The sequence below is a fragment of the Pempheris klunzingeri genome, chromosome 3, assembly GCF_042242105.1.
Source record: "Pempheris klunzingeri isolate RE-2024b chromosome 3, fPemKlu1.hap1, whole genome shotgun sequence".
Taxonomy (NCBI): Eukaryota; Metazoa; Chordata; class Actinopteri; order Acropomatiformes; family Pempheridae; genus Pempheris; species Pempheris klunzingeri.
Genome location: NC_092014.1, coordinates 538857 through 556312, shown reverse-complemented (window position 1 = coordinate 556312; position 17456 = coordinate 538857). Strand labels below are relative to the sequence as shown.

Genomic DNA, 17456 nt, shown 5'->3' with positions numbered 1-17456 from the left:
TTACAAGATAAAACCTTCCTGCTTGTCTCTTCAGTCACTGAGCTTTTGTAAATATCTGATAAATTAGATTGATAATGGATTAAAAAATGATGCTGTTGTTATTGATGTAGTTTCCACACGATGAATCAGCAACAGAATTGTGTTGTTTTTGTATTTTCTGTTGCTGATGCTGATGTGAAGGTTGAATGGCTGAAGACAACTGCACAGCCTTCAGTTAAGAGAATTAAAGCTGGTGCAAATGTAACAGAACTTCAGTTCTTTATTCTTATTATTTATCATTATTTATGACAGTTCATTAACATCCTGCTTTAAAATATGCAGTTTCAGTGGTGCTTTAACTCAGAGACAAGTTTCTGTACTTGAAAGAAGCTGAAGCAGCGTGTCACTTAAAAATGACATGAAATCCAGTCACTGGAGCTCAAACAGGACAGAAATCACACAAATCACAATCACAGCTCCTGTTTCTGCTCTGATCCATCAGGTTTCCTGCTGCTTGAAAACACCGTCTGATCTCAGCAGGCAGCCACGATGACTCCAGAGGACCTTTTGAACACTCTGGACAATTTAAAAGACGATGAATTCAGGAGCTTCAAATGGTTTCTGCAGCAGCTCGACAGCCTGGAAGGCTGCGGACCCATTAAAGTGTTCCAGCTGGAGGGGGCAGAGAGGAGGGACACCGTGGATCTGATGGTGAACACCTACAAACCTGATGGAGCTCTGAAGGTGACCAAGAAGGTTTTAGAGAAGATAAACAGGAACGATCTGGTGCAGAAGCTGCCAGACACCAGATCACCACCACAAGGTCAGTCACACTTTTTTAGTTTGTTCATGTTTTCAGATAAAAGGAGTGGGATGGCCCACAGTATCTGTAAAGAAAAGAAACTGGAGGTCTGGTCTTTAGACTTCTTTAGTTGATCCCCTATAGGGGGAAATTCTCATGTTACAGCAGCAACAATAGAAAAGAGAGAGTGAATAAAGCAACAGTAAAAAATAAGCAATAGAAAAATAAATATAAATATGTGTTGTGATGATAAATAAATATTTACACTATGGATCATAAAATGTACAGGTATGGACAGGAATATGAGAGGAGTGGAATGATATGAATGAAAAACAGTGTGTTAACATCAGCCAGTGATGCTGATGTTATAGAGTCTGATGGCTGATGGAGAAATGACCTGCGGTAGTGTTCCTTCTTGCAGGGTGGGGGCCTCAACCTGCTGCTGAAGGAGCTGCTCAGGGCCCCCACAGTCTCATGCAGGGGGTGAGAGGGGTTGTCCATGATGGACTTGAGTTTTGTTAGTGTCCTCCTCTCACCCACCTCCTCTATGGAGTCCAGGGAGCAGTCCAGGACAGAAGCGGCCCTCCTGACCAGCCTGTTCAGTCTCTTTCTGTCCCTCTCCGTGCTCCCTCCTCCCCAGCAGACCGCTGCATAGAGGACTGCAGACGCCACCACAGAGTCATAAAAAGTCCTGAGCAGAGTCCTGCACACTCCAAAGGACCTCAGTCTCCTCAGCAGGTGGAGACGACTTTGGCCCTTCTTGTACAGGACGTCTGTGTTGTGAGACCAGTCCAGTTTGTTGTTGAGGTGAACACCAGGTATCTGAAGGTCTCCACCCTCTCAATGTCCAGTCCCTGGATGTTCACCGGTGCAGTCTGGGATGTCTTCCTGCGGAAGTCAATCACCATCTCCTTTGTTTTACTGGTGTTGAGCTGAAGATGGTTTAGCTCACACCAGTCAACGAAGTTGGTGACAACCTCCCGGTACTCCTGTTCGTCCCCCTCTGACACACACCCTACGATGGCTGTGTCATCGGAGAACTTCTGGAGGTGACGGCTCCCAGAGTTGTAGCTGAAGTCCGAGGTGTACAGGGTGAAGAGGAAGGGGGAGAGTACTGTCCCCTGTGGGGTCCCTGTGCTGCAGACCACCATGTCAGACACTCAGTCCTGGAGCCTCACATACTGCGGTCTGTTGGTGAGATAGTCTGTTGTCCATGCAGCCAGGTGACAGTCCACTCCCGCTCTTTCCAGCTTCACCCTGAGCAGTGACGGCTGGATGGTGTTGAATGCACTGGAGAAGTCAAAGAACATGACCCTCACAATGCTGCCGGTGTTCTCCAGGTGAGTCAGGGATCTGTGAAGCAGGTAGATGACTGCATCATCCACTCCAGTACTCGGTTGGTAGGCAAACTGCAGTGGATCCAGATGTGGGCTCACCAGGGGGCGGAGGTTTTTGAGGATGATCCTCTCCATGGTCTTCATCAGGTGAGAAGTGAGGGCCATAGGTCTGAAGTGGTGGGGCTCCCTGGGGTGCGTTGTCTTTGGGACCGGAACCACGCAGGAAGTCTTCCACAGGACTCTAGGATACTCTGCAGCTTCTACAGGTGCACCATTGAGAGCATCCTGACTGGCTGCATCACCTCCTGGTACGGCAGTTGCACCGCCCTCAACCGTAGGGCTCTACAGAGGGTGGTGAAGACTGCACAGCACATCACCAGGACGATGCTGCCATCCATGGAGGACCTCTACATAAGAAGGTGTAGGAAGAAGGCCACCAATATCATCAAGGACTCTTATCACCCCAGCCACAGACTGTTCTGCCTGCTGCCGTCTGGCCGTTGGTATCGCAGCATCCGAGCAGCACCAGCAGGCTCAGGGACAGTTTCATCCCACAGGCCATAAGACTTTTAAACTGCACATAATCTACGAACAATTTTGCACTGCTCTTTTTGCACCTCCAGTTGTACATTTTATTTTATTTTCTTAGTTGTATATACCTATTTTTATCTATATTTATATTTCTTACGTTGATATTGTTAGCAGGGTTACTGGGACCAGAGACATAAGAATTTCACTACCAGTGATTGCTTCATGTAACTGCTGAGCATGTGACAATAAAGTCTTTGAATCTTGTATGTTTTTCTATTTAGCAAATGAAGAAAAATCTGAATCAAATCCCTATTTGGTGAGACGTCCCTTTGCCTTCAGAGCAGCATCAGTTCTGCAGGAACACTTGGACACTGTTTGAAGGAACTCAGTCTTTGGGATTGTTCTGCTCCTTCAGAACAGAACAGAGTAGAACTGGATCAGTGACACCAGAATGGATGAGCCCATCTGTACACTATGGTGCTATTTGCTATCCACATAAAGCAGATGAGATCTTTTTCTCACAATTTCAGATTTGGGTCTCTGATTCTCATGGTTCTTCGGGGTATGTAATATGCTTCTGTATCACAGTGACATGTGTTTTACGTATTGATCATATCGTAGTCTTAAGGTGACGGTACATTTTTTCATTTGTTGACAGCTGTAGTAGAGATGCACTGATCCATCTGTTTTTAGTCCCAATACTGATTTCCAATACCGGGCTAGGGGTATCAGCTGATACTGAACCAATTGACCGATCCCATGTCAAGTTTGGGACCTCTAGAAGGATCCTCGAATCTAGAATCACATTTCATCCATGTGGGCAGGGACAGTGCAGTGTGGATTCGGTTAAAAGTTTAGTTGTTTTTACTCCTTAATGGAGGATTTGACCAATTGTGTATTACACACAGTATAACACACACTGTGTATAATACACACAGTATAATACACAATAGCTTAAGTGCTGCTGTTTAATATCTTAATCTCAGTGGGAGTTGAAATTAAGTTACATACATAATAACTATAATAATGTGATTGATCTAATTTGGTCTCTCTCTGTCTCAGTGGATGTCGGTGATGATGTGGAGCCTCCAGAGAACAGAGAACCGTCCTCCTCTCAGAGTGAAGTCAAAGCTGCTGCATCCTCTGGTATGTCTGGAAACCCTGAAACATTAAGTGCAGTTTTTCAAGTTTGAAAAAATAGAGTTAGTAAGAGACATTAAAAAGAGGTTTTTAGTCTACTCTGAAATGTAGAGAGGGTGTCTGCCCCCTGAACCCGGACTGGAAGGAGGTTCCACAGGAGAGGAGCCTGATAGCTGAAAGCTCTGGCTCCATCACTACTTTAGAGGACTTTAGGAACCACCAGTAGACCTGCAGTCTGGGAGCACAGTGCTCTAGTGGGGTAGTACGGTACTATGAGCTCTTTAAGAGATGATGGAGCCTGAACACTAAGAGCTTTGGAGGTGAGGAGAAGGATTTTAAACTCTAGTTAAAATAAGATAAGATAAGATAAGATATTGTTTATTGATCCGTCAGTGGGGAAAGTTTGCTGTTGCAGCAGCTCAAGGGGACAGATAAAAGCACACAGATTAAGAAATAGAAAATTAAATAGCAATAAAATAATATATACAGAGGAAACCTATATACACAAAGAAACAATTATATACACAATATAATTACAAAAAACAACAACAACAGGGTGAGGTGGAATGGGATGTGAATTATTATACAGTTTATGTAATGACTAATAAAGTGCATTAGGTGGTGATTGTGATTGATTATGATTAGTGCAGCAGGCTATAATGCAGCATTATACAGTCTGACTGCAGTCGGGATGAAGGACCTGTGGAAGCGCTCCTTCTTACACCTGGGGTGTATCAGTCTGTGACTGAAGGAGCTGCTGAAGGCTCCCACAGTCTGATGCAGAGGGTGGGAGGTGTTATCCATGACTGAGGACAGTTTGGACAAGGTCCTCCTCTCTCCCACCACCTCTATGGAGTCCAGGGGGCAGCCACAGACTGAGCTGCTCTCTTTATCAGTCTGTTGAGCCTGTTCTTGTCCTGCTCAGAACACCCCCCTCCCAACACACCACTGCATACGACACCACAGATGCCACCACAGTCTCGAAGAAGGTCCTCAGGAGTGGTCTGCTCACTCCAAAGGATCTTAGCCTCCTCAGCAGGTATAATCGACTCTGACCCTTCTTATAAAGAGAGTCACTGTTGTCTGTCCAGTCCAGTTTGTTATTGAGGTGAACACCCAGGTACTTGTATGACCTCACTCTCTCGATGTCCCTGGATGTTCACTGGTGCAGTGATGGAGGGTTTCTTATGGACCACCATCTCTTTGGGGCGTTGACTAGGAGGTTGTTCCGTCCACACCAGTTGACAAAGTCCGTGATGACCGTCCTGTATTCACAGTCGTTCCCCTCTGACACACATCCCACGATGGCAGTGTCATCGGAGAACTTCTGGAGGTGACAACTGTCTGTAGCGTACCTGAAGTCTGATGTGTACAGGGTGAAGAGGAAAGGTGAAAGTACCGTTGCCTGGGGGGCCCCTGTGCTGCAAACCACCACATCAGACACACTGTCCTGCAGTCTCACATACTAGGGTCTGTCCGTGAGGTAGTCATCTTCACCCTGAGCAGTGGAGGTAGGATCGTGTTGAAAGCACTGGAGAAATCGAAGAAAGTGATCCTCACAGTGCTTCCACTGCCCTCCAGGTGAGACAGGGATCTCTACAGCAGGTAGATGACAGCGTCATCCACCCCAATTCCAGGCTGGTATGCAAACTGCAGGGGATCCATGTTTGGGCTCACCAGGGGGCGGAGATGGGTTAAGACGATCCTCTCAAGTGCCTTCATCGGGTGAGAGGTTAAGGCCACGGGTCTGTAGTGGTTGGGCTCCTTGGGGCGCGAGGTCTTAGGAACTGGGACCACACAAGAAGTCTTCCACATGGCAGGAACTGTATCCAGACTCAGGCTCAGGTTAAAGATGGAGCAGAGACCTGACAGAGCTGGTCTGGACAGTCCCTGAGATCCCAGAGATGGTTGTGGAAGTGAGGGGGAGGGTGAGAGCCCTGGAGATGGTGGTGGTGAGGGGCTGGGGGTAGGCTGGTCTGTGCTCAGGCTGGAGGGGGAGGGCCCATTATCAAATCTGTTGAAAAACAGATTTAGCTTGTTAGCCCAGTCTCTGTCTCCAGGTACAGGGTCTCTCCTACTGCTTTTGTCCTGCCCTGACATGGTTTTGAGACTCTCCAGACCCTCGTGTTGTTCCGCTGCAGGTGATCCTCCATTTTCCTCCTGTAGTTGGCCTTGTACTCTCTGATCTTTCTTTTAAGATCCCTCTGCACCCTCCTCAGTTCCTGTCGGTCACTAGATCCAAAAGCCCTCCTTTTCTCCAGCAGTAAAGCTCTCAGCTCAGCAGTCACCCAGGGCTTGTTGTTTGAGAAACACTGTACCCTTTTGGTGGCACAATGGTCTCTACACAGAAATTGATGTAATCTGTGATGCAGTCTGTTAAACTGTCAATGTCCTGACCATGTGGTCCACAGAGCACCTCCCAGTCTGTGGTGTCTAAGCAGTCCCTCAGTGCCTCACTGGCCTCCTTGGACCACTCTTTAAGATATGATGGGGCCTGACCCTTTGTGTCCTTAAGGCAGATTTGATGCTGATCAGATGCTTCCTGATAATATTACCCAGAGGAAGCATATATACGAAAAAGAGTATTGGTCCAAGCACTGAACCTTGTGGAACTCCATGTCTAACCTTAGTGTGGACAGAGGATTCATTGTTAACATGTACAAACTGAAATCGATCTAATAAATAGGACTTAAACCAGCTTAATGCAGTTCCTTTTATACCAATGAACTGTTCCAGTCTCTGTAACAGAATGTGGTGGTCAATGGTGTCGAAAAAACTAAGCTTATTTCTGACACAGTAGGTGAGTTGTGTTTATAGGGTCTTTCCTGTAGATCTGTATTAGGAAGGACAACAAACCACTACAATGAGTTTTTCCTGCTGGGGTGCACCAACACTAAGGAGGGGGGCTTAGCCTAACAGTCTCTTGGAATATCTCCCTTTTTATACTTGAGAATAACCTTTATATGATACTTGGGTATGTCCAGTGTAAGGTAAAAAACTGTGTTTTAAGTTTCTCTCAATGGTTCATATTTCAAATTCAGAACCTTTTTTAACATTTGTAAGATTTCTTATGTGTGTACAAATCCCAAAAGTCCTTTCTATTGGTCCAGTCTGCTCAGCGCTCACCAGCTGTCCTATAGTACGCTGTGGGAGGTGAGCTGTGGTCTGTTCTTGGCAGACTGTGTCACTATCCTTATCATTGTCCATTGTGGCATTTGTGTTGCTGTCTGAGAGCCTTCCTGTCTGCAGGGTTCAGGTTCATCTAATAGCCACCAGATATGATCTGGGGCTCACCTGTTGAAGGCACACTGCTTTCCTCCACCTGCCAGTCCCTGCACAGTTAAAAAAAGATCTGGCTGATCTGGTGTTCAACACACAGCTTTTCAGGAACTCTTGTGATAACAGTTGGCTCCAACAGTGTGTAGGAGACTGGGAGTGGTCTTTGAGCTGTCAGTCCATCTGCTGGACTGCTGAGTGTCCTTCTGTGGGTCTGCTCCTCCACCACTGAATAACTATCCACGGGCTATTCCCTGCATGGGCCGCTGTCTTGGATTTATTTTACTAACTGCATTTCCAGTTGCCTATTGGAATTTGGCTGTCTGTGTGATGGCATGACATAGAATAGAATAGAATAGAAATAAAACAGAATAGAATAGAATAGAAATAGATAGAATAGCCTTTATTATCATTGCAGTACAATGAAATTAGGGGCGCTGCTCCACTTTGGTGCAAGAAAAATTTTACAAAAATAAAATAAGAATAGAATAACAATAAAAATATGATAAAAGGAACATAACAATATACACAGTATATATAATATAAACTCTACATATATCACATTTATGTATATTGCACTGGGTGAGACGTTGGTTATTGCATGTGGAAGAAATTGTTATTTCTTTTTTCAGTTCAGTGTGGTGACAGCTCTTGGGAAGAAAATGTCCCTGAATCTGTTTGTTCTTGTTCTGAGGGACCTGTAGCGCCTGCCAGAGGGCAACAGGTCAAACAGACGGTGACCGGGGTGGGACGAGTCTTTGATGATGTTGCTCGCTCTGTTGTGGTAGCCAGAGCTGGCAGTGTATTCCAGGCTGGGCAGAGAGCAGCCGGTGATCTTCTGGGCGGTGTTGATCACCCTCTCCTGTCTGCTGCCGTGCACCCGGCGTACCGCATTGAGATGCAGTAGCCAGGTTGCTGTCCACGGTGGCTCGGTAGAAAGCCACCAGCAGCTTCTCCTCCAGGTTGTTTTTCCTGAGCACTCTCAGGAAGTGGAGTCGCTGCTGGGTCTTCTACACCTGACGATTTGATTTCCTCAGCAACTGCTTCATGCGTCTGTGGCCAGTGCCTCCTTGTTCAATGGTCTCCATAGCAGCTCACATACTTCAGAGAGGCGTGGCATTAACATTGCAATGTACGTCACAAACCACAGGAACTGCTGCACTTCCTTTTTTTTCCAGGTCTGCCCTGAGTCCCTCCACCAGCAGATTGTGCCTTTGGAACTTGACCTCTTTGACTCTGAACTACAGCATTTTCAGAGTCTTAGTTCGACTTCCCTGCATCTCTTTTTACGAGGGCTATAAGCTCATTTGACTCCCCACAGCCAGCAAATAAAAGGTCATCCATATAACTTTTCCATATAAATTTTCTTTATGTCACACAGATCAGATTGTTCCAGTACCAGAGCCTCATCCCATCTCATATTACCAAAAGAAGCTTCAGTCAAACCTCCAGGATAAGTTTATGTGTGCACAGGAGGGATGGTCACAGAAGAAGGACGAGCAACCTCTGGATGATATCTACACAGAGCTGTACGTCACAGCTGGGGGTGACGTACACATCAACAAACAGCATGAGGTCAGGCAGATTGAGGCGGTGGTGAAGCCATCAGGAACAGAGACATCAATAAAACCCAGTGACATGTTCAAACCCCCCTCTGGAAGATATAAACCCATAAGAACTGTGCTGACCAATGGAATTGCAGGAATTGGCAAAACGTTTCTTGTACAGAAGTTTGTGCTGGACTGGACTGAAGGAAGAGCCAATCAAGATGTGCATCTGATATTCGCCTTCACCTTCCGCCAGCTGAATTTATGGAAGGGAGAAAAGTTTAGTTTGGCAGAACTAATTCATGAATGTATCACAGAGACCAGAGGCATCAAGGAAGAAGCTCTGAATTACATCTTTACATCTCTGCAGTCGTCAGGAAACACCAACTATGACAAGAGTGAATTCAAACTCCTGTTTGTTTTGGATGGACTGGACGAGAGCCGCCTTCAGCTGGACTGTTCAACCAATAAAACTCAGGCAGTTAAGTTTGACGTGACAAAGTCGACCTCAGTGGATGTGCTGCTGTCAAACCTCATCAAGAGAAGACTGCTTCCTTCTGCTCGTCTCTGGATAACCACACGACCTGCAGCAGCCAGTCAGATCCATTCTGACTTTGTTGACGTGATGACAGAGGTCAGAGGGTTCACGGACCCTCAGAAGGAGGAGTACTTCAGGAAGAGATTCACAGATGAGGAGAAAGCCGACAGAATCATCTCCCACATCAAGACATCACGAAGCCTCCACATCATGTGCCACATCCCGGTCTTCTGCTGGATCACTGCTACGGTTCTGGAGGATTTGTTGAAGACCAGAGCAGGAGGAGAGCTGCCCAAGACCCTGACTGAGATGTACGCAGAATTCCTGGTGTTTCAGATTGATCAGACAAAAGATAAGTACGGCCCAGAAAAGTGCTCTCAGTACGTTAAGTCATTAGCAAAACTGTGTTTCCACCAGCTGGAAGAGGGCAACCTGATCTTCTATGAGAAAGATCTAAAAGAGAGTGGCATTGATGTCAGTGGAGCCTCAGTGTGCTCAGGAGTCTTCACTGAGATCTTTAAAGAGGAACGTGGGAGGAAGAAAGATGAAGACAAGATGTTCAGCTTTGTCCATCTGAGTGTTCAGGAGTTTCTGGCAGCTCTCTATGTGGAGATGTCACTGACTAACAGAAACAAGAATGTGATGGCTGAACCAGGACAAACCTGTGTGCTAACGGTCTTCAGTAAAACATCTGTGACAAAGGTCCACAGGTTTGCTATTGACAAGGCCTTACAGAGTCCAAATGGACACCTGGACTTGTTCCTGCGCTTCCTCATGGGTCTTTCTGTGCAGACCAATCAGGATCACCTTCAAGACCTACTGAAAAAGAAAAGATGCTCAAAAACCAGTCAGAAAACTGTCAAATACATCAAGAAGAAGATCAGTGAGGATCTGTCTCCAGAGAGAAGCATCAACCTGCTCCACTGTCTGAATGAACTGAATGATCCTTCTCTGGTGGAGGAGGTCCAACAGTCCCTGACATCAGGAAGTCTCTCCACAGATAAACTGTCTCCTGCTCAGTGGTCAGCTCTGGTCTTCATCTTACTGTCATCAGAAGAAGATCTGGACGAGTTTGACCTGAAGAAATATTCTGCTTCAGAGGAGGTTCTTCTGAGGCTGCTGCCAGTGGTCAGAGCCTCCAGAAAAGCTCTGTAAGTGCACAGATACTAACTGTATGACATTAGATTAGATTAGATTAGATTATGCGTTGACATTACACAGAGTACAGGTGGTGAGACAACAAAACAACAACAAACATAAATGCAGAATTTACAATGTTGATCCATGAATAAATAAGATGTTTGCAGATGATGTATGTGTTTGCTTGTTTAGAGTCTGAACTAGTTTGAGTTGGAGTAAAATGATAAGATCTAGTTGTTTCAGTATCAGTATCTATATGTGAATTAAGTCATGCAAGATAAAAAAAACTGTTCATTTAGAGATAAAATTAACTTCTATAGATTATTGTAACTTCTGTAATAAGATCAATGTTCAGTTTATCACCTCAGTAAATGCAACCATAGACATTTGATGAAACAGTATCAGTGTTTGTCTTTATCACTAACTCTCCTTCAGGCTGAGTGGCTGTAATCTGTCAGAGAGAAGCTGTGCAGCTCTGTCCTCAGCTCTCAGCTCCAAGTCCTGTAATCTGAGAGAGCTGGACCTGAGCAACAACGATCTACATGATTCAGGAGTGAAGCGGCTCTCAGCTGGACTGGAGAGTCCACACTGCACACTGGAGACTCTCAGGTCAGGATTCAGCTTTGGTTCAACAGATGAACATTTAAATGTTGCTTGATAGTTGTAAATTTCCCTCTATGGGAGATCAATAAAGAAAAGTCTAGTTAAAGGAAATATGTGTAAGATAAAGCCAGAGTTTTAGTTTAAAACATTAAGAAACAATTACCAATATCACCAGAATGTGTGTGTGTGTGTGTGTCTCCAGGCTGTCAGGCTGTATGGTCACTGAGGAAGGCTGTGCTGCTCTGGCCTCAGCCCTGAGCTCCAACCCCTCCCATCTGAAAGAGCTGGACCTGAGCTACAACCATCCAGGAGCCTCAGGAGAGAGGCTGCTGTCTGCTGGACTGGAGGATCCACACTGGAGACTGGAGACTCTCAGGTAGGACCAGACAACAAGAGCTCACACTCTGTTTCTCTGTCACACTGACAAGCTGAGGACTGTTGGCTCTCAGTCTGCAGCAGCAGCACTGCTGATAACAGTGAGGACAGTAGCTGATGTGCTGAGAGTCCCTGCCCCCCTCAGACTGACCTCTTTCAGTCACACTACAAGATGATCACCAGCAGTTACCAAGGAATTTTGAGATGTTCAAATTCTCTATTTTCTCTGAGAACCTTGACAATGTTTTGTTCATGTTGCTGAAACATTGAGTGTCATAGTTCTTTCTTGGCAGTAAGTGAAGCAGATACGCTTCACTTTGGGGGATTCATTAATTGCTCTAGTCTGGATTGGGGAACCACCTCCAAATTCTGAGGAAGACAAAAGAAATTTTCAACTCAAATTAAACAATAAACCAATCTAATCAATCTCACAATCAGAAGTAGTAAATTCTCCAGACAGCTGACTGAAAATAAAGGCAGGTCATTAATCAATAGCTAAATGTCTGTTGAAAATAGATTAAATGACTGTTAATAAACAACATTAAACATTAAATTAAATGGAGTAAAGTCCTAAGTGGGTGGCAGTGAATGCAGTGAATGCAGTGCAGCAATGACAGTAAACTGGAGGTGTGAAATTCAGAATTCAGAAATTTCAGACCAGAGGACGCTGAGAAATGATCACTTCTCCAACTTAAACTTTACGTTATGTAGATGCAGCAGCCAGTGTCTCCTTTATAATTTCAGGTTTATTGCAGAAAAGCAGAAAAAAAACTACCTGCAGCAGCATTGTAGTTCATGTCCGCACCAATAATGTAGGTCACTAGAGAAAGCCTGTTTCCCATCTGTTGGGATCCCCCTAGGATGAACCTCGCTGACATGAACAGTGTCACAGTGAACAATGAAGAGAAATCATCACCTGATTGTCACGCTAAGAAGATCTGAGACTTTATTCAACCCTTGAACCTAAAAGAAGAACGTGTTTCATCTCTGGTGTTTCTTTTTGTCTGACCTCTTTTTAATCGTGTCATCATTTTCTCCTGAGTATTTGACGTGAAGTTGGATGGAATCTGTTTTATAAGAAGATGAGAATCAGAATCAGAATTCTTTTATTGTCATTGTGCAAAGAAGCACAATGAAATTGAAATAAAAACAGGAGCTCTCATGGGCAGTGCAAACAACGAAAAGGTGCAAAATACAGAATAGTGCAAAAAACTGTACAGTTCACATTGGATTTTTGAAGAATAAAAAGATATATACAGAGAACATATGAAATTAAAGCTGCAAGCAGCGTTGGAGGGCCCTCACACCTCTGTGCACGTTGGGGCGTGCGGCGGCTTCATCCTGTTGCTGGACTCCGACTCTTCCACGCGTCTCAGAATTTTCATGTATTTTGGACAGTGCATGAAGGAGTTACATGTCACTTCCTGTGTCCCCTATGTGGCGCTAGAGAACAGTCACTAATCACATCCTGTATTCCAGTATATGAAGTGTTGACTACACTGTGAAAATTTCATGCAAATCAAATGATTATTGGCACGGAGGTGTTACTTCCTGTTTCCACCAGGTGGAGCAATGAGTGTAGTTCTACATGTACGTGTTGAGCAGACCCTCTTCTCTCCACTGATCAAATATGAGATGGCTGTGATTAACATCCTGAGAGAGAGAGACGTCCGAGAATAAAACATGCACTTCCTCCCACCACTAGGTGGCGCTATGACTGTGGTTGAAAATTGGCATATTCATGTCTTCAGAGCTGGACAGTCATCAAACGGTATAAATTTGGTGAAGATAGGACCTTGTATAGTGGAGTTACAGCACTTTTAATGCTCATGGCGAAATCGAAATTCGCCGAGTCATCACGGCAACAGCTTTTGACGGAGACTCAAAGTTTTCACTATGGTAAATGGTAAATGGTCTGCATTTGTATAGCTCCTTTCTAGTTATTTCAACTACTCAAAGCGCTTTACATGACATCCTCATTCACCCATTCACACATCATTCATACGGGAGGGATCTAATTTTTGGAGGAGACTATTCTTTCATACTCATTCACACACTGAAGCTGCTTCAGGAGCAAGTTGGGGTTCAGTGTCTTGCTCAAGGACACTTCGACATATTGACCTTCTGATTGAGGGACAACCCACTCTACCACTGAGCCACAGCCGCCACTACAGACCAACAACAATGTCTTGAGGCTTACCTGACAAAATTTGAAGTGGATCTGATCAACTGGCTGGTCTTGAGCCATCATAGTGTAAAACATAGCATTTCCTGTTGCCACCAGGTGGCGCTGTGACTGTGAGTGAATATTGACATGTAGACGTCTTCAGGGCGGGACTTTTATCATGTCAAGTTTGGTGCTGATTTGATCACATACAGTCAAGTTATTAACAACTTCCTGTTTCATGGTGAGTCATGGCGAGACACTGAACTTTGCCAGCTCGCCACGCCCAAACCGTTAAAGTTTTGTAGAGACCTTTAATAACTTTTCATCATTGAGGCCTTCTCTACCAGCTGACCAAGTTTGAAGTCGATCGCTTGAACCCCCTCGGACTAGTTCGTTCATTTACGTCCCCTGTAAATCGCCAAAAATGCATGACAAATCCAATATGGCCGACTTCCTGTTGGGTTTAGGTCATCGCTCCAAGAGACTTTTTTGTTCGTCTTGAAGAGATACACGAACCTTCCGAATCACAAATTTCAATAGGGTCCTCGCACTGCTTGGTGCTCGGGCCCTAAATATATACAAAAATATAAATAGATGAAAGAACGGGATTATTTTTTAGGAACAGAGCACAACATCCCTATTGCTATTCCTATTGTTCAGGGTGTGCTGTTGTTATTCAGGGCAATGACAGCTCGAGGGTAGAAACTATTCTTTAGTCTGTTGGTGCTCGACTTTATTGCCCTGAAACGTCTGCCTGAGGGAAGGAGGTGCAGGAGGTGGTGTCCGGGGTGTGAGGAATCCCTGATGATGCTGCAGGCTCTCCTGAGGCTGTAGATCTGCTCCAGAGATGGAAGAGGGCAGCCAGTCGGTCTCTGGGGGTGTTGATGACCCTCTGGAGCTGCTTCCTCTCTGCCGCAGTGCAGCTGGAGAACCACAGCGAGATGCCGAGCCACCAAGAGCTCAGATCTTAGGTTGTTCTTCCTGAGGATCCTCAGGAAGTAGAGTCTCTGCTGGGGTTTCTTCAGGATCAATGAGGAGTTTGCAGTCCAGGTCAGGTCTTCACCGATGTAGGTGCGCAGGAACCTGAAGTCTGGCACCATCTCCACCCTGTCCCCGTTAATGGCGATGGGCTGAATGTCCGGTTTACACCTCCTGAAGTCGACAATCAGTTCCTTGGTTCCGACTTGGAGGTGTTCAGGATCAGGTTGTTGGTGGTGCACCAAACTGACAGATGACTGACAGTCGTGGATCTGAGTGAGGAAGCTTCTGAAGGTTCATCCTGACTCTGTTTCTTCCTGCAGGCTGGACCATGGTGGAGAGCAGAGGCTGAAGCCTGGTCTGAGGAAGTGTGAGTGTGTTCACTTTGATTCATGAAAACAAAGCAGCAGCTGTTGAAGTCATTCTAAATGTGTCATCTAATAAGTTAGTAAGGAGTCATAGACTCTTTGGTCAGGATGCCATAACTCCACCATATCTTTACCTGATAATACTTGTTTGCTGTTATATTGATGGTCTTAGTATCATATACAGGACCTTTAAATCAAAGCTTGTGAATCTGCATCCAACTCTCAGTTTGAAAGAAGTTAATAAAGCAACAAATAAACCCGTCAGGTGATAAACTGCTGCTGTATTCTGTCGTCTTCAGACTCCTGTGAACTCACAGTGGACACAAACACAGTGCACAGAAAGCTCATACTGTCCGACAACAACAGGACGGTGACAGTGATGATGAAAGGGGAGCAGCCATATCCTGATCATCCAGAGAGGTTTGAGGACTGGCTTCAGCTGCTGTGTACAGACGGTCTGACTGGTCGCTGCTACTGGGAGGTGGAGTGGAGAGGAGATATTTCTATCTCAGTGAGCTACAGAGGAATCAACAGGAAAGGAGACAGAGCTGACAGCAGGTTTGGAAATAACAATCAGTCCTGGAGTCTGGAGTGCTCTAATGGTGAAAGGTTTTCAGTCAGTCATGATAATAAAAACACAGACCTCCCCTCCTCCTCCTCCTCCTCCTCCTCCACTAAGAGAGTAGCAGTGTACTTGGACTGGCCTGCCGGCTCTCTGTCCTTCTACAGAGTCTCCTCTGACTCCCTGATCCACCTCCACACCTTCAGGACCACCTTCACTGAGCCTCTGTATCCTGGGTTCTGGTTACGTGGTCCCTGGGTGTCTCTGTGTTCACTGTAGGAGGGAGAGAAACTCTGCTGACAAACACTTTGAACGAAATGAACCCAAAAATGCAAAATTGCAAAAATTGCAAACATTTCTAAAAAACATTTTAATGATATTATTATTGATATGATATTGATATGTTAATCATTTTTGAAGAACGTCCCCAGAGACACTGTTTAAAAAGTGTCCTGCTGAAATCACCACTTTTTGGCCATTCTGCTTCAAACTCTGCTGAAACCATTATTCAATCATCAAAACTGGTTTTCTGTTGAATCAATCAATCAATCAATCAATCAATCAATCAGTCAGTGCCGCTCTGAAGAGAAGAGACTTACTGCCCCAGTAACAGTTAAGCCATTCATCGGGTCACTGCGGCAGCAGGCTGGAGGATCCCGGGAGGTTTCCAGCGTCAGCAGGACCACGAGAAGGACTCAGGTGGTATAAATCCAGGACAAGGGGACAAAAACACAGGAGCAAACCACAAAGCCCAACGATGAACAGTCAGGACTGTGCAAACCTCACCTGTGGTCAAGACCTTTGGGTAGTGACCGAACCTGATCGCAGCCAAGATGAGATTCCTCTGCAGGGTTTTTGGGTTCAGCCTCAGAGACTCGGAGTCCAGCTGCTGCTACCAAAGGAACCAGCTGAGGTGGTTCAGGTATCTGGTCAGGATGCCTCCCAGGTGCATCTGGACACATCCAACTGGAAGGAGACTCCGAGGCAGAGCCAGGACTTTGATTCCTGACTTTGAGTGGCTCCCCTCAGGACACAGACTCTGCTGTCCAGGCTGCAAGACATCCTTCCTCCCCAGGGCGGTCCAGCCCCTAACTGCTGAACACTGACCGGTCAGAAGGTCTGATGCTACCAATGTATAATTTTAATAGTGCACGGCTGAGTGTTTGTTTGTGTCTATTGTTGGATGTGTTTTTAAACTACTTTCATGCCATTTTAAATTTCCTCTCAGGGACAAATAAAGTATTCTGAATCTGAATCTGAATCTGAATCTGATTGTTGTGAGGAAAAAGAGAAGTTCAGTCCTGATGGTGAAGATGAGAACGGTTGTGATTGGCTCTGTGTCTCCTCAGCTGTGGGTAACAGGCTCCATCTAGTGACCCGACAGCAGAACTCCATCAGCTCCTTGGTGGTTTCTCTCCGTCTGCAGCCTCAGCAGCTTCTTCTTCTGCATCACAATTCATGTCGTCTTTCACGTCAAATGATAAATTGCTGTAATAAACCAGATTAGATACCAAGGACAGATTAGTTGTATTTCCAACTCTTCACAGACACACAAAGGACCTGCTGAAAGAACATTTATGTTTATTTATCGTAAATCTCTCTCACTTTTTTCTGTGACTCAAAATCAGTTAAAGCCACAAACCTGTTCCAACCCTTCAGTGAAGCTTGATGATGCCGTGTTATTTATCCTCCAGTCAAATGGAAAAACTATTCGATACGTGTCCCAAACACTCAGCCTGAAATGTTTGGTGTCTTTGGGATCTCCACTAAAACTAAATGTTCTGTAGAAATGGTTCTCTGGGCATGTTTTTTAAAGATGGAGTCACCAGAGGGTTCAGCAGCATCAGGCACAATAATCAAAGAAAGAGACACTTCTGTGAAGCTAAAAAACAACAAATAGAAATATAAAACGTAATTATTCAAACTGTCCCACGATCACGGTTGAAGCTCAGGGTAAATTGTGCTTTTACACATATCTCAAACCTTTGGGATGAGCTGCCTCTGCATGTCAGGCCGGCCCTTCATTGTCTGGTTTTAATTTCTGTGTCTGTGGCTTTTAAAAGTGCATTATAGAAGTTGGACTGACCTGGAAATTACACTCCAACTCAGCTGA

At 45.2% G+C, this 17456-nt stretch overlaps 1 protein-coding gene across 1 annotated transcript; it reads left to right on the top strand.

Annotated features, from left to right (window-relative positions):
- The first annotated feature begins 511 nt into the window (after positions 1–511).
- LOC139198856 (protein NLRC3-like) lies at positions 512–15622 on the top strand. Its single transcript, XM_070827821.1, has 7 exons — positions 512–802; positions 3712–3795; positions 8447–10301; positions 10726–10899; positions 11096–11269; positions 14737–14783; positions 15081–15622. The coding sequence occupies exons 1-7, from the start codon at positions 529–531 to the stop codon at positions 15620–15622; spliced, it is 3150 nt and encodes a 1049-aa protein (XP_070683922.1). The 5' UTR covers positions 512–528.
- Positions 15623–17456: the final 1834 nt, after the last annotated feature.

Coding starts and splice junctions, on each gene's coding strand:
- LOC139198856 (XM_070827821.1), top strand. CDS start 529: ATGACTCCAGAGGACCTTTTGAACACTCTGGACAATTTAAAAGACGAT. Junction 3,796..8,446: donor CAAAGCTGCTGCATCCTCTG/GTATGTCTGGAA, acceptor TATGTCACACAG/ATCAGATTGTTCCAGTACCA. Junction 10,900..11,095: donor TGCACACTGGAGACTCTCAG/GTCAGGATTCAG, acceptor GTGTGTCTCCAG/GCTGTCAGGCTGTATGGTCA.